At 41.7% G+C, this 18,832-nt stretch overlaps 1 protein-coding gene and 1 long non-coding RNA gene across 15 annotated transcripts in view; one reads left to right on the top strand and one right to left on the bottom strand.

Annotated features, from left to right (window-relative positions):
* The window catches only part of LOC126078321 (uncharacterized), a 67,689-nt gene extending 60,061 nt beyond the window's left edge, over nucleotides 1-7,628 (top strand). The window contains exons 2-3 of the long non-coding RNA XR_007518026.1: nucleotides 3,247-3,433; nucleotides 7,433-7,628. This is a non-coding gene — a long non-coding RNA (uncharacterized LOC126078321). The remainder of the gene's footprint in view (nucleotides 1-3,246; nucleotides 3,434-7,432) is intronic.
* The window catches only part of PKP4 (plakophilin 4), a 312,885-nt gene continuing 299,440 nt past the window's right edge, over nucleotides 5,388-18,832 (bottom strand). For 11 of the 14 annotated variants that reach the window (XM_049888796.1, XM_049888795.1, XM_049888800.1 and 8 more), the window contains 5 exons: nucleotides 17,809-17,893; nucleotides 17,569-17,686; nucleotides 14,753-14,881; nucleotides 12,742-12,815; nucleotides 5,388-11,034 (listed from right to left, as the gene is read on the bottom strand). In XM_049888796.1, coding sequence (XP_049744753.1) covers nucleotides 10,786-11,034; nucleotides 12,742-12,815; nucleotides 14,753-14,881; nucleotides 17,569-17,686; nucleotides 17,809-17,893 — 655 coding nt within the window. In that variant the 3' untranslated portion in view covers nucleotides 5,388-10,785. The remainder of the gene's footprint in view (nucleotides 11,035-12,741; nucleotides 12,816-14,752; nucleotides 14,882-17,568; nucleotides 17,687-17,808; nucleotides 17,894-18,832) is intronic. The other 3 variants (XM_049888801.1, XM_049888802.1, XM_049888803.1) reach the window with 3 other exon arrangements.

The raw sequence follows: 18,832 nt of genomic DNA, 5'->3' as shown, positions 1-18,832 counted from the left end.
TGAACCTACCCAGTGGCTCTGCAGGAGAAAGACCTTGCAGTCTGCTTCAGCAAAGACTACAGCCTAGAGTCCTATGGGGTGGTTTTATTCTGTCACATAGGGTGGCTATGAGTTGAAAATCAACTAGATGGCACACAACAGCAACAACAACAACAATATTGCTTAAATTAACCTAAACTTTAGCTCAAGTCCTTCTTGCTCTATGAGGCTTCCCTTGACAGCTCAACCCAGACTGGACAGCTTCTCTCTCTGCTTTGATTACCTCAGGGGCACTGCAAGTTCTTGGGGCAAACACATTTCCGGATTTCCCCACAGTGCCTCCAGCACTGCTAGGGGGATGTTCCATGGACTTGCCCACCTGTGGGGAGTTGAACTGAGGGAGGCTGCTGTTGCTGGAGACTCCACTTGGCTGCCGATCAGGAGCACACATAGCCACAGGTCTCTGGAGCTGCTTAGCAGGTCAGTCATTGGCCAAACAAAGGTTTATAATTATTTCTGTTTTCGGCTGTAGAACTTTTGATAAAATCATTTCACATGACATGAAATACAGAAAGCTGCTCTTGGTGGGCTGCTCTTGATGCAGTAGGGAGAGGGGCCCCCGAGTCTGTCCCCATTGTTCCTGATGCACTCTGTGGACTCCTCATGGCTCTGCCCCTTGAGATGGGAAGCCCCTAGGAGGGCAGAGTCTCTGACCACAGTTTGCTGATAGTAAATGACTTTCATTGGTTAACCTCTAAACTATGAGATTGAGCAGTAAATTGAGCCTGACTTTCTGAAGAGGAGACTCTTGCTTCTAGGACAACCCAGGATTGAGAAATTTTATCCAGATTTTGTTTTCTTTCACGTCTAAGGAGGAACGTACTATGGTTTCTGCTCCAGCATGTGAATCCTACAACACAGGTCCTCTGGTTTAGTGCCGGTTTTCACAGGAACCAAATTAACAAAAGTGCAAGGATAACCTCATATCGATCTGGGCAGAGTCTGATAGTGCCTTTGCCCTATGCATCCTCTAATTTTCCTTCCTAACAGAATCCCTACATAAGTAGGAGTGCCAATGGGCTCAGGTAAGACTACATTTCTTAGCCTCCCTTATATTTAGGGGTGACCAATGCAATGGTGGGGATTCTAGGAAATCTTTTAAGAGGGCTGACTCATTCGGCAGAATCCATTTTATTGACCCCTTTCTCCTTCCTGGAATGAGGATGTGATGACTGGAGCTCCAGCAGCCAGCTGGAAATCCATGAGGATAAGGGCTGCACTCAAAGATCTCAGTGGAGCCTGGGTCCCTGAGGACATTGTGGAACCACCGTACTAGCATTTCTCTGCCTTTTTTCTGGTCGTTTTATTACATGATGGAGAAAAAGAAATAAAGCCTTTCACAACTTAAGTCACAATTTTTCAGGACTTTGCTATTGCCAGCCTAACACAGTTCCTCAGTGACAACACATCATTACCACAACCGAGTAACGTGGCCCTGGAGGACATTATTAGTGGCTCCAGGTGGTGTAGCACCAGTTTTTCTCCAGTTAAGATGTTAAACAGTGACAGGCCTGATTGGTTTCAGTACCACCCCTGATAGCATTTCTCCCTTCTAAGTGTTAATTGTCAAAGAAGCAATTAAAAAGTTAGAGACACAGAAATGAAAGAAAAACGAAAAAGAGGCACCTAATTATTTACAAACTGAATAAATTTAATTATTTGCAAACTGAAAAAATACACTGTCTTAGTTATCTAGTGCTGCCATAACAGAAATACCACAAATTGTTGGCTTTAACAAACAGAAATTTATTTTCTCAAACAGTTTAAAAACCCAAAAACCCACTGCCGTTGAGTCGACTCCGACTGTAGTGACCCTATAGGACAGAGTAGAACTTTTCCATAGAGTTTCCAAGGAGCACCTGGCGGATTCAAACAGCTGACCTCTTGGTTAGCAGCCATAGTACTTAATTAACCACTATGCCACCAGGGTTTCCTTCTCACAGTTTAGGAGCCTAGAAGTCTGAATTCAGGGTGCCAGCTCTAGGGGACGGCTTTCTCTCTCTGTTGGCTCTGTTTCTCTTTGAGTTCCTGCTCATGGGTTATTTTCATGTGGCTTGGTATCTCTCTTCCCCCATCTCTGATTCTGTCACTTGCTTGTTTAATCTCTTTTATATCTCCAAAGAGATTGACTCAAAACACACCCTAAGACAACCCATTTCCAAATGGGATTATAACCATAGGCATAGAGGTTAGGGTTTACAACACATATTTTGGGGGGACATAATTCAATCCGTTAACACATACCATTATCTTTTGACCACATTTTAGAGACAAGAAGGAGACTTTGGGTCACTATATCCAGTCGTGAGTGGTGGTGATGTCAGTGGGCACATACATGTTTATATCATTCAGCTGTAGAATGTGTCTCTACTGGTTTGTCTTCACAAAATATTTTTATAAAGGTTTGGAATGCATTCCTCATAGCACAACCATTCTGTAATAACCGGATTCCCTCCTGTTACCACGTTTCCAACTGGAGCCTATTAGGTTGAATCCTTTCCTCCCATCTCAAGGAATCTGGGCACAACTCACTGTACTAATTCTCACACCTGGAAAGGGAAAAGAACTCCCTAGGACTGGGTTAGGATAGGCGCTGACTTGAACCCTGAAGAAGAGACCCTAGAGGCATTTCATCCTCTCTGAAGTCATTTTATTAGATTAGTACTCAGTGGATGGCAACTCACCAAGGCATTGGAAACCAAACACATTTCATTGCCAGCATATAAAGGCAAATTTCAGGGGCATTGCCTTTTGTGGGAGTAAATTGACAGTTATAGGGACTTCTGAAGGAAGAATTGGGTATTTTCCCACTGATCTCAGAATTACACCTTACACCCAGTCTAAGTTGTGCTTAATTTTATTTTACAAGGCAATGCATTGGTCAGCTCTAGAATCATGGGGACATGAATGGAGGGTGATCTAACCTATAATATCATTAAGCCTTTATCACAATTTCCCCAACCGTTGGATGGGGCTTTAATAATGAAAGAGCTAGTTATGGCTCCTGCAAATGATTATGACAGCACAAAATGCTTTTTAGTGATTTCAAGTCAGAATTAGGCAACAGCAATAGCCACAAACAGCCACTTAGGGGATATGCCAGCTGCTTCCAGTGAGGCTGCTGACATAGAGACAGGGAAAGGCACTAAAACAGATACGATTCAAGTTATAATTTGCTTGCTAATAATTTTCTTTTTATGTCCACAGTCTTAAAGGATTGTCCTCAACAAGTACGCTCATAAAGACAGGGTGTCAAGCCAAGCCATCACGCGGGTGACTAATAGCAGATCAGTATCACAAGGATGAATAAGCTGGAGACAAAAGTCAAGATTTTCTACACAGAGTCAGAAGAGACAAGTATCAGATGAGAAGTGGTACTCTGCACCATCACCAGGTCTGTTCATCCAGGCCCAGCCCCAGCCCCTAGCACAAGCCAGTAAAGGGCAACTGGAGATCCTGGGTGGAAACTACCCTATGCAATTCCAGACACCATTTGCATCCTTTGCCTTCCGCTGACTCCCTCCCCAGTTGCAAACTAATTAAGAGAAAGACTGTTAGTCTCCTCCCTGGCAGGGATTTCCTTGACCTTCAACAAAGTTCCTCTTTGAATCAAGTCTGTTCTGCATTTGTAGAGTTAAAAAGCCCCATCACTGCTCTGCTTCTAATTTCAATGACCTCTTTGTTTCTACTTCTCTGGCGAATTTGCTCAGAGGGCTTCTCTCCCACATTACTTCCCTGTGGTTTTGGTAGCACTTAGGTGGGTGAGGTGTTTATTTACAAATCTCTTTGGATCATTAGGTAAAAGGGAAAACACACCCCTGTCTTGGCAACAGGTTTAAACATGTGCCTGAACTTTACTTTTCCACTTAGCTTCTTGTCAACACACATGTAAATCTATACAACCGTAGCTCATCTAAAAGGATGCTCTCATATGTGCTTTTCCAAAAATATGTTTTATTTCACTTTGGTAAGCCGCCAGCTTTAAAATGAACTTGTGTATATAATTACTAAGGAATCTTGTGGTAAAACCTTCTGTATCAGAAATGACTCTACGCGGTCACTTTGTAAGATTTATTTGTAAGAAACATAAATTGGATTTTTCTCAACTCGGCGAGATTAATAAGTTTGTTTCTAGGTCATAAAACTAAGTTTCAGACAATGTTGTCACATTTCTTTACTGACTTTTGAAGCAAATATTAATTTTTTTATTGATGTAAATTTTACATTTATGATGAAAGATCTTATGTGTACATTTTGATGAGCTTTGATAAATGTATACACCCATGTAACAGCCACTTCAATCAACATTTAGTACATTTTCATTATTACAAAAAGTTCTCTAGCCAATACCTACCCCATAGGCAACCACAGCTCTGATTTCTTTTTAAATTTTATTGTGCTTTAGGTGAAAGTTTATAGCTTAAGTGAGTTTCTCACTCAAAAATTTATACACATACTCTTTCCTGACATTAGTTGCAATCCCCACAATGTATCAGCACTCTCCCTCTTTCCACCCTGGGTTCCCTGTGTCATTCATCTAGTTCCTGTCTCTTCCTGCCTTCTTGTCTTGCTTTTGGACAGAAGCTGCCCGTTTAGTCTCGTGTATTTGATTAAGAAGCACGTTTCACATGGGTGTTATTGTTTGTTTTTATAGGCCTATCTAATCTTTGTCTTAAAAGTGGACTTTGGGAGTGGTTTCAGTTTTGAGTTAGCAGAGTGTCCAGGAGCCATAGTTTTGCAGGTTCCTCCAGTATCTGGCAGACCAGTAAGTACAGTCTTTTTTTTTTAATTTGAATTTTGTTCTACATTTTTCTCCTGCTCTGTCTGGAGCTCTCTGTTGTGATCCCTGTCAGAGGGGTTCAATGGTGGTAGCCAGGCACCACCTAGTTCTTCTGGGCTCAGGCTGGTGAAGGCTGCGGTTCATGTGGTCCTTCAGTCCTTTGGGCTGATATTTTCCTTGTGTCTTTGGTTTTCTTCATCCTCCTTTGGTCCAGATGGGATGGAGCCAATAGATGTATCTTAGATGGCTGCTGGCAACCTTTTAAGACCCCCAATGCTACTCACCAAAGTGGGATGTAGAACATTTTCTTTATGGACTGTTATGCCAGTTGACCTAGATATCCCCCAAGACTATAGTCCCCAGGCCCCAGCCCCAGCAACTTGGTCCCTCAAGTTGTTTGGATATGTCTAGGAGACTTCTACACCTTTGCTTTGATTAAGTTGTGCTGACTTCCCCTGTATTGTGTGTTGTCTTTCTGTCAACCAAAGTTAACACCTGTCTAATATCATTAGTGATTTTCCCTCCCTCTCCCCTCCTCACCCTCAAAAGCATCAAATAACTTTTTTTTCTTTTTTCTGTGTGTAAACATTTTTGAGTTCTTATAATAGTGGTCTCACACAATAGTTCACTCAGCATAATGCCCTCCAGATTCATCCATGTTGTGAGATGTTTCGTGGATTCACCATTGTACTTTAGCATTGCATAGCATTCCATTGTGTTTATGTACCATATTTTGTTTATCCATCTATCTGTTGATGGGCATTTAGGTTGTTTCATCTTTTTGCTATTGTAAATAGTGCTGCACTGAACTTGGGTGTGCATATGTCTATTAATGTGTGATGTCTCTTATTTCTCTAGGGTATATGCCCAGGAGTGGGGTTGCTGGATCATATGGTATTTCTATTTCTAGCTTTTTAAGGAAGGGCCATATCGTTTTCCAAAGTGGTTATACCATTTTACATTCCCACCAGCAGTGCATAAGAGTTCTAGTCTCCCTGCAACCTCTCCAACATTTGTTATTTTCTGTTTTTTTGATTGGTGCCAGTATTGTTGGGGTGGGATGGTATCTCATTTTAGTTTTGATTTGCATTTCTCTAATGGCTAATGATCAGGTGCATTTCCTCATGTGTCTGTTAGCTGTCTGAATATCCTTCTTCATGAAATGTCTGTTCATTTTCTTTGCCTATTATTAAATTAGATTATTTGTCTTTTTGTTGCTGAGCTGCTCAAGTATTTTGTAGATTTTAGAGATTAGATTCTTGTCAGATATGTTGTAGCAAAAAAATTTTTTCCCAGTCTGTAGGTTCTCCTTTTACTTTTTTGGTGAGGTCTTTGGTGAGCATTGGTGTTTAACTTTTCGGAGCTCCCAGTTATCCAGTTTCTCTTTTGGTGTTTGTGCATTGTTAGTTATGGTTTGTATTCTATTTACGCCATTTATTAGGGCCCTTAGCATTGTCCTTATTTTTTCTTCCATGATCTTGTTTTAATGTTTAGGTCTTTGATACATTTTGGGTTAGTTTTTGTGTACGATGTGAGGTATGGATCTTGTTTCATTTTTTTACAGATGGACATCCAGTTATGCCAGCATCATTTGTTAAGAAGGATGTCTTTTCCCCATTTAATGGACTTTGGCCCTTTGTCACATATCGGCTGCTCATAGATGGATGGATTTACATCTGTGTTCTCAATTCTCTTCCACTGGTCTATGTGTCTGTTGTTGTACCAGTACCAGGCTGTTTTGACTACCATGGCTGTATAATAGGCTTTAAGGTAGTGTGAGGTCTTCTACTTTGTTCTTCAATAATGTTTTACTTATCCAGGGCCTCTTCCCTTTCTGTATTAAGTTGGTAATTTGTTTCTCCATTTCATTCAAGAATGCTGTTGGAATTTAGATCAAGATTGCACTGTATCTGTAGATCGATTTGAGTAGTATTTACATTTTCACAATGTTGAGTCTTCCTATCCATGAGCATGGTATGTTTTCCACTTATGTAGGTCTCCATTGGTTTCTTGCAGTCATATTTTGTAGTTTTCTTTGTATAGGTCTTTTATGTCCCTGGTTAGATTTATTCCTAAGTATTTTATCTTCTTGGATGCACAGTTCTGATTTCCATCACCACAGTTCTACTCTGACACACATGCGGTTGCTATGAGTTGGAAATGATTCAACAGTAACTTTTTTTATTTTAGTATTCCGTTACATCAACATACCACAATCTAGTCTCCTGTTGGCAATGTGGGCCATTCTAAGTTTTGACTATTATGAATAATGCTGTCATAATCAATTAAAAAAAAAATCTAGTACATGAACAGCAATGCCCAAAATTTCAAATGTCTTTTCCTTGTAATCTGGTTTGATCATGGAAATAAAACCACTATCTAATAGATTAAGATAAGCGTTCCCGCAAATGTATTACTGAGGCCCCAGAATGAGAGGGTTGTCTAGAGACAACTTGGCCTATATTAATAGGTATGGCTCACAAGGTACTTTTAGGGTGAGTTCTCAGCCCAACTCATCACACACTAGAATGGGCAGGATTCATTTTTTTAAATAGTTAAATGTTCACTTTTATGGTTATTATATGGCAAATAATTGTAGTTTTTCATTTACAGGAAGGTGCCCTGGTGACTCAGTGGTTAAGCACTCAGGTGCTAACTAAAAGGTCAGCGGTTTAAACCCACCAACTGCTCCGCAGAAGAAAGATGGGACAGTTTGCTTCAGTAAAGATTACAGCCTTGGAAACCATATGGGGCAGTTCTCCTTGATGGCAAAGGTTTTTTGGTTCCTTTAGAGTACTGATAATTTCCTCTAGCAAATTTAAGTCAATTATGGAAAATTTTCAGTAAGCAATAATTCAGTTGGAGCTCAAATTGCTGAATTTTAAGAACCCTGGCACTGTGGTTAGGTAGACTAGTGCTAACCTTCCCCTGCCACTCATTGTGTGATCTTCGGCAAGTTACCCTCCTGAGTTTGCTTCAGGATATTTGCACAGATTTCATGGCTTTGCCATGAAAGTTAAATGATAATGCATGTCATATTCTTAGCACGTAGTGAGTGCTCAATGAAATCCTGATATTTCAGTCTAAAAATCAGCAATAATGCTGACAACCAACACTGGCCAAGGATTAATCACTGGAAGAGTTGTATGAGTGTGAGAGCACCATTTTTGATATTCATGACATGTCCATGATCTTCAAAGAATGTAACTTAAAAAAAGTGTGCACAGGCAAAAAACGTACCATGGCAAAAAGAAAACCTCACATCTCTGACTCAATTATAACATTTTAAGACTTAAGATCTCAACTATAACATTTCAAATCTGTCATTCTCAGGCAAACACCCTCTTCTTCCCCCAGCTCCAACTACTAACTTTTCAGGTTACAGGACAGAGAGGTAGTGAGGGAGAAGGGTATGTGGCTGAGTGGTTCTCACCTTGACCGCACATTCCAATCACTGGATCCCATCCTGAGATTTTGATCGGTCAGGGTGGGGCCCAGCATTAGTATTTGTGAAAGCTCCCCAAATGATTCTAGCCTGATGTCTAGCCGACATTGGTTCAGTTCAGCCCTGATCCTCTGGAAGAGGTTAAAATAGGCTGTCCCCTGACTGAGCAGAACCATAGACCTCTTCTTTGGGCTGAATTCTGCATGCTACTTGGTGGCAATAGGGCTTTGTTTTAGCAGAGCTTGTTTATTCCTACACCCTGGAGAATGGGCCAATTTTTGATCCACGATGCAGTTTTGTTTCATTCAGGCTCCGTCTGAAGTTTCTTTGCTCAGTTTCAAGGGAGGGTCCTTAAAGGGCATCGATCTTCTGCCCTTTCCTCATCCATAGTTCTCTTTCTGGCCCCATTAGGATGTCTGTCTGGAGGCCCAAGTGCAGAGTTCTTTCCAATCCAAATTTGGGTCAGTTGTTGAAGTATTTCCTGTCACAGTGGGGGACCTGGGCCCACTGAGCTACCGTAAAGACTACTGGGGTCACTAAAGGCAACAGTCAGTTGCTGTCAATCAGCTCAGACCAGCCCCAGACTCCCCTGTTTTCCTGAATGAGGGCTTTCAGCTTCAACCCAGATATGAAAATTTCAGGTTCAGGGAAGGCAGAGACTCAAAGCCCAAATAGATACCAGACATTTTAAAAGTCCTGATGCCAGTTCCTGGGGAAAATCCAGCAACTTCAGCTCTCTAACATGGGCTGTTTCCCGAACTCTGTAGACTGTATGAGGAGGCAGGGCTCTGGAAGCTGTAGTCTGACTTTGTGAGCTGATTTGAGTGTCATTTCAGAAAACCTGCACCTAATTGTTTCCCCTCCTTCCTGCTTGAACATGTATTTCCATTTCATGTTGGATCCCAATCTATGGGTTGTAACCCACTCAGCGAGGAAGAGCAATTTTCCCTTGGGTTTCTTTCCAAATACTCACAAACATTAAGTACAAATGCTTAATCTATGATTTGTATCATGATTATAGAATAGACTGTGCCATGTCAACACTTTTGGGTTTGATTTGCCACATGAGTTGTTTCCTAGGTTTCTGTGCAAGATCCAGGAGCTGGGGCTTTACTGGGGGAAACTGCAAGACCTGGAGGAACTCAGACTTTGGGTCTCCTGGAGCTGGTGCTCCTCATTGTTTCCACAGATGGAGAAAAACTAACAAGTAATGCTGGTCAGTATTACTGGAATCCTCACCTTCCATCTCTGGCGCTTCCGTGACCCCATCCCTACTTCAGGGATTACTATATCTCATGAAATACTCAGCAGGATAAGTATTTAGAGTTTGTTGGGGTTTATTACATTGGTAGCAACCAAAGCAATCTCAACCACTGTTCTTTATGTTGATAGTGAGTTCTTATTAAAAATGATGCCAAAGGAGCCTCTGCTAGTTTAGTCAGGCCTAGGGTGCCAGATGTAATTTCTGTTATGTGAAAAGTAGTGTTAAATATACAGTCTGAAAAAAAACATGATAAACTGTAGAGTACATTAGATCCAAAACAGACCCTTCCTCAGAAATAAAAACACTTAGATAAAGAGGAGGAAAGTTCATAGCTCCAGTCTGTGGTATGGCCCATCTCTCAAAGCGTATTAACTATACAAAACTAGGCAACACCTAAAATAGGTGGATATATTTAAGTTGTTTACAACATGCAACTAGATTCACATTTATTAAATCTGCTTTTCCATGTTACATACAGAAAATAAAAAAAGAACAGGGAACAAATATCCAAGGATGAAATTTCCACATTTATTTTTCTTCTATGTGCATAGAAAATGGCAGTGAAGTGTCCTATGAAAGAGGCAGGGAATGGGCGTGGCGTTGCTATACCAGACTGGACTTTGTGCTTCAAAAGTACACTATTCATTTTGAAAACAAAGGATGTTGCAGTTTGCTTTTAATTGCTAACAGTTCCTTGAGTTTCCCATTGTTTTATAAGCTGTTTCTTCAAATCTCTTTTCAAATGACACACTGCATTACAAATGATGGCACTTAACCAATGTGGCATTTCCATATTTACACCAACAAAATAAATTTACAAGACATAATAGCATACAATCTTGACATTTAGTAATAGCAATAAAACATGAAGGGCATCCATTTAATTCTTCTGTACAAACTATCAGAACATAACTTTATTCACATTAAAAAAATCATCTTCAATTTGATTTGACCTACACATTCCCCATCTCATTTCACCCATTTCTCAAGCCTCTCATCACATTGCCCACACCTTCACCAGACTACAGACTCTACAAATAATTAGACCTAACACCTAAATAGAGTTTAGAAAGTCCTCTCTTCCAAAGGTTTCCTTACTTCCCTGATAATTCCTCAAAAAAGAAAAAAATATATATGCTCTTCACTCATTCCTTCCATTTCACTTTCACATTTCACCATCAAATCAGCAAGACGAACTTTTCACCTCAGTCCAAAAAAGGTTAGAAAGAAAGAGTTCTTCTACCGAGCATCTTGATGCTACACCCAGGAGTCAGGGGACCCTGGGTACTGTTCTGCTCTGTAAGAAGGCTGTTTAGTGGAATAAAAGTCTACGTAATTTGTGGTGGATTTCAGTCCATACTGTGTTGAGTAATCAGTAGAAGCTGGAAAGTGAACTCGGTCGTCAAAATAAGGATCTTCATAGCTATGAGGAGACTGCAAATATAATCTGTACGCATCAAAGTTCTTTCTGTTGGAGTCATCTTGAGTATAGTACAGCTGTTGATGCTGTTGACAAAATGAAAAACCAAATAAATGAAAGCAATCTTCTGAAACATGAGTTTAAGGAAAATAAATGTGGGCTTCCTGATCCATATTTTTAAAACAAGATTCAATATTTATGAACTTATGGTTAAAAGTTGTTTCTGGTGATTTACCGGTGGACTGTAAGGATTTTAAACTGCTCCTTTACAGGTGGGCTGTCTAAGTTTGATGAAGTCCTGAGCTAAGGCCTCTGGAGAAGTTGGTGCCTCAGGAGAGCCCAACACCTTGATGGCAGGTGGCCCCTGGTGGTACCTTCCATCCTTACTGGAGCCGGCTCTGTGCTGCAGAAGAGGACTCTTACCAGTGAGATGATGGGCCTGAGTTTTGCTTTGACACAGGGCAACCATTACAAGAAATATGTTGTCTGGTGAACAACAGGCACACTCTGGAAGCTCTGCTGTAAATTGTGATATTAAAGGAATAAGCAATCTTGAGACAGCAGCAAAATTAGAAGAGATGTGTGAAGAGATACAATCTTAGACTTGACCTCTGGGACTAAAAGAGACCTTTTCCTAGAGGAAAAGGCTTCTCTAGCCAGGGCTCATAAGTATGTCCGTGAGGAAGCTTATGTGTGCATTCACACAGGGGGCCCTACCCCACCACCAATCCATTTCCTTTTGCGCTGTCTTATCTTTGGCATCACATTAGTTTCTTCAAATATATTTGGAGGAAAATTGTCACGGTTCCTTTTTCTTTCCTCTTGACCAAGCCCCAAGCTTTCCTACTTAGTAAAATGTAACAAAGTTACCACATAGGAATCAACACCATATTCTACAACTAAACGCAGTCTAATATCATCAAAATTTCAGTTCGAAACTCTTTTTATGTTAGAGTTGTGATTCTAAGGTTATTTGTCCCTACTAAAAAAACCATAGTATTAATTATGAGTAACTTGGGAAATTATTTTTTTTTCATTTACAGAGAAAAGAAGATAAAATGGAGGGAGGTCTTAGAATATCCTATTTGAAGGACAGGATACAACCTTACTTTGGGAAATCCTTATCGCTCACATGTTACTGGAAAGTGACCAAGGTAGATGTCATAACCCACCACAGGATTAGGAAGGACCTGAAGCTGATTCTAGGCCCCCCACAGAAGCAGAGATTTGAGTGTGTTATTGCAGCCACCAGTTCCCATTCGGATAGAAAGTCGGGTCCATTGTGGTAAGGGTTGAGTCTCCCTTGACCTCTGGGACTAACAGAGACCTGGCTGTGGACTCAATGTTTTTAAATCATTAAGGGTTGGGCAGGGAGGGAGTCGTGAAGATGGAGAATGAGGTGTCCAAAAAAAGAGAACAAGGAGATGAGAGAATGAAGTGTGCTTACCCACTACCTACAGAAAGGATGGGAGAAATTTCAGATTTTAACAGAAAAAAAAAAAGTGCCGGAAAGGGAATTGTTGGGCAAAGAATATGACTTAAAGATTTCTTAGGTCTTTCCCCTCATTGGCAATGGTGGTCTCAGCAGCACTGATTGAGACATTCAAGAACATCAGGCTACTTTGGAAGTGATTTGCTTAACCCACAGGTGAGTTTCCGAGGAGCAAAGATCCCCTGGGAAAGCTTCTGCGCTCTGCCGTGTTGGCTTAGCGCTGGCAAGTCAACTGGCGCGGACCCCTCACGCTGCTCATCCCTGCTAATAGCCCTTCTGTAAAATGATATTGCAAATTCACCTGTAGCCGTCTATTTTGTTCTCTTGCTGGTGAGGAATAGGAACTGATGTAAATTGGTGAAGGTTTGCTGGAGCCTGTAAGAAAATATTTTATGAAATTAAAACGTGTGCTCATAACTCTGGTCCATTAAGCTGTGTGGTGCCTGCGCTGGGGCGGTGAGTACCTGAAGGCGCCTGTCTTCCGGCATCACTACAGACCGGGGTCGGCAGCCTGGCTTCCCTGTTCTAGTCTGGCTGCTGCTTACTTCAGCGCAATTAGGGGCTAGTGAAAATGCCAAAAATAAGCAGTGTGTATTTCACAAAAAGGGGTTCTTTCTTAGCCTTGATTATTGTGTAGAGCTGTTCACACCTTGACTTGTGATTTTTATCACAAACTGCTCCCTGAGGATTTCTCGGGCTGGCTGGGAACACCAGCACAGCACTGCTCCTTGAGCTGAGGAACACCACTTTTCCAGCGTCTAAGCTAGAGCACTGGGTAAGAGAGAAGATGGCAAACAGGATTAGGAAATACACTATCCTTCAGAACAGCCTTGATTCAAAACTCCAGGTCAGGGAAGAGCCGCACAGGCATGTTCATAGCAATTGGGCCACATGGAGGCACAGCCTTGTGGCTGCCATACTGAACTACATATTAAACAAAAAGAACTTGGTAATAAGATCAGTGTCTTCAAGAGTCCACAGTAGATTTCTGATCTAATGATGACACTGGTTACCCTTCTATTATTAAAGCTAACAGAGAGTTTTATATTTTTAATGAGGAAAATGAAACATTCTTGAGGCAAATTAGTTTATTGAAGCAAGCAAAGAGGATACAGAAGGGCAAGCAGGCTGAAGAGGCACTCTTTAAAATAAAGCAGACTGCTGCAAGTCGGAAGCAACAACAGCACGCTGGTATGCGCATTTCCTTTGCAAAGAGCTTGGTGTTTGAAATGTAGCCTCTGCAATTTTCTGAGCTATTAATTGCCATAGTAACAATAGTCGATTAGTAAACAGTCCTGTGAAATCACAATTTCAAAGACAACAGCACAACTGAGAATGCTCCCTCAGCAGTAGTTAAACTGCCACCATCTTTTATTTCTTTCTTTTTAATAAATAGATTTTTTGGAAAAAAGAGTACTTTTTTAAAATGGTAGCTCGCACTGTCTTATGTAAGCCTCTAGCGTAGTTATAATTTGTAAGATAGTTGAGAATGGAGACAATAACGAATCTTGGTAACCCTTCAGGCTAAAAAAAAAAAAAACTAGCATCCTTTAAATAAACTATATGCACAAATTTATGAATAGGACATAGAAGTATTAATAGTATGCAATATTATTTCTGTTATTCTTTAAAAAAAAAATCAGTCTGAGGAGAAACACATATATTTTGCTATTCATTCAAACTCTTTTCCATGAAAAATATAAATGGAATTGATCTCCATTCTCAGGTTTGCATTTAAGAAATAAGCCAGTCTAGGAGATGTAGCCCCTGCAAAGCCAGAGAGTCAGCGTTCAGATATATGTGGAAAACAGAGAGGCTGCCCCATCAGGGAGGGAGCAGAAGCAAAGGGACTGTACAGCCGGGCAGTCTGAACTCATTTCTCATTTGGATAACCAGTTGCCCGTGAAGTCGATTCTGACTCATGGTGACCTGTGTGTGTCACAGTAGAACTGTGCTCCATGAGGTTTTCAATGGTGGATTTTCTGGGAAGTAGATCGCCAGGCCTTTCTTCTGAGGTGACTCTGGGTAAACTTGAACCTCCAACATTTCATTTGGCAGGCAAGTGAGTTAACCGTTTGCACAACCCAGGGATTCTCTCTCATTTGGATACAGCCCTCTTTTTATTTGTGACCCACCATACCACTACATCACTTGGAAAAGCCCCAACAGAGGAAATGGTGAGACTGGAACATGGTTGGCTGCTGGGAGACTGTCTCAATACAGGTATGGGCTACTTCCCAGGCTATTGGGCCAGTGCCTGGACACATGCGGTGTTTGCAGATACTGTATGATACACCCAACTGGCGTCTTACCAGGGTACAGGCCTTTATGTGTGGCATCTCCTTGACTATTGTAATACTGCATAGGTGGCTGGGTCCTATCGTATTCAGAGCGAGGGTCTCTGATTCCTAACAGTGCTGGTGAGGAAGAGGTGCTGCCAACTGAGGGAGAGGCAAAGGGAGGAGGGAGAGAGAGAAACGAGAAGAAAAAGAAATCAGATGGTCAATGTCTCTGGAAAATCCTCTCCGGAAAAACAAAGATCAGTAATTAGAAATGCCACAGCAGCTGGTGCTGAAGATCAGCTCTTAGAGCTGAAGAGCAGCAGCCCCGAGCACCCTGAACGTGCCCTGTCGGCCACTGTGAGAATCAGTGAAGTCAGTGCCTGAGCTTGCTCCTGTCTAAAGTACAAGCTGCCCAGTGAGAGCAGGGCTTGCAGAAATCATGCAGGTTGCCAAACAGTGCATCCAGTGACTGGTTAGGCATTGGAAACCAAGTGAGGGATAATAACTTACTAGCCATGCAAGAGTTATATTTGCTATTTTATGATCTCAGTTCTGTTCTTCTAAAATAATACATTATCTGCTATGTATAACTCTTCTAAATAGCTGTTTTACGGCATGTCTAATTATTTTAAAAAAATATCTGCATCTCTCAATGTGTTTGAATAAGAGTATCCAGCGCATAAAATTTATAATTCTTTTTATGGTGATCAGCTGTCAGGGAAATTATGTAAACCCAGTAAGCCTGGCTCATCAAGAAGCTCACAGAGCTGAGAAGCCCCAGCCTTCACAAAGACCCAGGAGCTTTTTTATCCCAGCCTGAGGTAAACAACTAATGGTAACATATCTATCCATGGGTTTCCTTTTGGAAATTTTGGCACAGAGGGAAAACAAACATTTCACTTTTTTTTTTCCTAATTAAAAAGTCATCTTGCTTGCACTAAAATTAACTGTAAATAAGAATGGCCACTTACTCACTTGATATGCTTGAAAGTAGTGGCCTCCAAACTTTGGCACCGGTGGTTTTGCACACACTGATGCTTTCAGAGAAAGACAAATTTGAAATATTTGTCTTTACAAGTCACTTCACTCGACACAGGGCTGCTCTGTGTTAAACACGGGTGAGCATGCCTGGGCAGTGTCCATGCACTGCTCACCTTATTTACATTCTAAAAGGTGGCAGGACAGAGAACACACCTGCCTGCCTTCCATAATCACACTAGGAAGACACCAGGCATGCCCGCTAGCAGATCCCACCCTCGTGCTGAAGGGATGAATCAGTCTAGAATCACTGGAGACACAAGAGTAAAAATACACCCTACTTCTGGAGGAAATTCAAAAAGGCATCTAGGAACTTGGACAGAGGCTGGTCAGCACTGTTCAGTGTGAACATTTATAAGGTGCTCAAAACAAGTTCATTGCTCAGTAACTATGTGCTAATCTGTCTGAAATTATTCTTTTGCCTGTACATGTGCCTTCTGTTAAGCAGCTGAATCACCTTGTTTCCCCTGGCGTCCCTAGTCCTGATTCCCTAAAGGCTTTGGAGCACTTTTAGAAAAGAAGACAGCCTTAGGGTACCCCTGGGAGCCCAGCAAGGATGTTAAAAAACATGGACAGGTCTCTTTGATGAAAACAACTCCCAGTTTAAAAACTAAGATATAAATATACACCATACACAGCAGTCACAGATAATTTTTAAAAATTCCTAGAACAAGTGAAGACATCCAATTATGTGGCAAAAAACACCAGTCATATATTAGTCTTTTTGGCTACATTTGTCCAGATGAGAAATAAGACTGCCAGCTGCAGCACAGTTGGATACAACAGATAATATTTATATGTCAGGATGGGTGGTTTAAAGCCAAATAAATTTAAGGTATTTATTACTTTTCTTGTTTCGTTTCAGTTAAGAATTAAACTTACAGGATAGTCTTGGCATAGTAGCAATTTATCCTTTTGTGTAAAAGAATTTAGGTCTCAAAACTGATTTCTTTCTTTCCACCAACAAGTTATTAAATAAAGTGATGGCCAAGATTCCCAGCTTAAAATCAAAGGGAATCTCTACGAACCCACCCCTAAGGCCTGTTCCCATTAGCTGGGGGCTCTGGAGATCTGGAACGTAGCCAGGGCACAAAGGTTTAATTGATAAGGAGGGTGCACAGAGATCATGGATTGTTCTCCCATGTTGTGAGTCTAAAGATAGTGTCTCAAAAACCTTGTTTCTAAGAGTTTTCACCAGGAAAACTGAAAAACATCACTTTAGAGGAAATTCTAAACTTATGGCCAACAGGCAGACAGGGAAGTCATTCTCATGAATAACCCAGCGTGTCCTCCACTCGCCTGCATCCAGATCACCTATCCAACCTGTTCAATACAGATTTCTGGGCCTCTCCTGAAACCTAGTGAAGCTGCATCTCAGGGCGAGGGCCCCGGGATACTCTTATGCCCTCTAAAACCAAAAAACCAAACCCACTGCCGCGGACTAGATTCCAACTCATAGTGACCGTATAGGACAGAGGAGAACTGCCCCAGAGTTTTCAAGAAGCGGCTGGTGGATTTGAACTGCCAACCTTTTGGTTAACAGCTGAGCTCTTAATCACTGTGCTACCAGGGCTCCCTTATTCCCTCTAGCTGGTGGTACAGACTTTTAAGATAGAAAGAGGAAAGTGGGTTTGTTGTGTACAATAGCTTGTAATTTCCAAAGAAGGCTTTCAGCTTGATGAGCAAATTCTCCTCCTCAGTGTTTGGAGGTGCCAGGCTTAATCAGCTTATGTTCAGTCTTCTCTGGTTGAGAAACAATGTTCTGTCACACAAACGTTCTCATAGGAGAGTGATGTTTACCCACTGACCTGACTGAATGATGGGTGACATCTGTTGGTTGGTGGTAGACAAAGAAGGATGTGATTTGAATCTGTCTCGTTCTAATGTTGACACAGGTGTAATAAAATGGTTCTGGTTCCACCCATCCTATGGAGTTAAAAGAGAAAAGGGATCTCTCAAAATGAATGATGACATTTCATTACAAAAAATGATTATGAATGTGTGCTCCGATGAATGCTAATTATGCCAGAGCTATTCTTGTACGTTACCTTTTTATAAATGCTCCGGAGGTCCCGATATTGCCATAATGTATTCAAGACCTGGGCTGCTGCTTTCACCACTTTCAGAGACGACCTAAGGAGAGAGCAGGAATGCAATGAACGGGAGCAGCACAGCCTCAGACTCCACTTGAGGAGAATCAGGCTGCAAACCAGTAGCCAAAGGCCATCTTTCTAAGGACCAGAGGGCACGGCGGGCTGCTGCTAGAAAACATCACCAAGGAATGAGGTGTAACTGGGAGTCAATCATGTTCAGGGCTGGCCAGAGGTGGCAAGAACAAAAGCAAGGCTATCAGGCAGTCAGCTCTGTGGTGAGAAGCTGTGGTTGAGGTAAGCCCATGGCCCTCATAAGCTGAGGACTTCTCTCAGGTGTCAACTTTCAGCCTGCCCCTCATATATCTCTACCAAGGGCTGCTGTCTGCACTGGGGCTCTGCAGTTAATGCGAACATGACTTCACATCCTGAGCTCTGAGACACTCTCAAGTTAATTTAATATGAGGGCCCCCCTCCCCCATTTTCAGGCCTTCTCACAAACACCATCAATGCCTTTTTATCATTTATACCTCTACAGTGACAAATGGACATATGTGCTCTAATGTCTGACTTGGAAATACGGCCAGTTATTGACTTCCCCTCTCTGAAGACACGTTGCTGAACTTTTATGGAGTGGACTCTAGTGCCCTGGTGCTGTTTAAGCATTGTTGACCACAGTCGCTGTGTTTTACCTTGGGGGTTGTTCTCAATTAATGGCCTCACCAGCGAGCAAAGAGGGAGCTTCGGCTTCCAGCCTTAGCTAAGACCTTCAGATAACCACGGTTGGGGCCGTACTCATGGCCCAGTGCTTGGGAAGTCAGCCCCAAGGGTAACTGAACACCTTTATCTTCAGAATTCATTTCAATATTGAAAATTTGAGTTCAACTGTCACCACCCTGATCTAAAATCTGATTTTCTCTTCTACTCCTTCCCTTCCCAGATAAACTCTCAGGAAATAGGGGAAGGAAGAGAGGAGCACAGG

This window comes from Elephas maximus, chromosome 6 (genome assembly GCF_024166365.1).
Source record: "Elephas maximus indicus isolate mEleMax1 chromosome 6, mEleMax1 primary haplotype, whole genome shotgun sequence".
Lineage (NCBI taxonomy): Eukaryota > Metazoa > Chordata > Mammalia > Proboscidea > Elephantidae > Elephas > Elephas maximus.
This window is presented reverse-complemented; position numbering and strand designations above follow the sequence as displayed.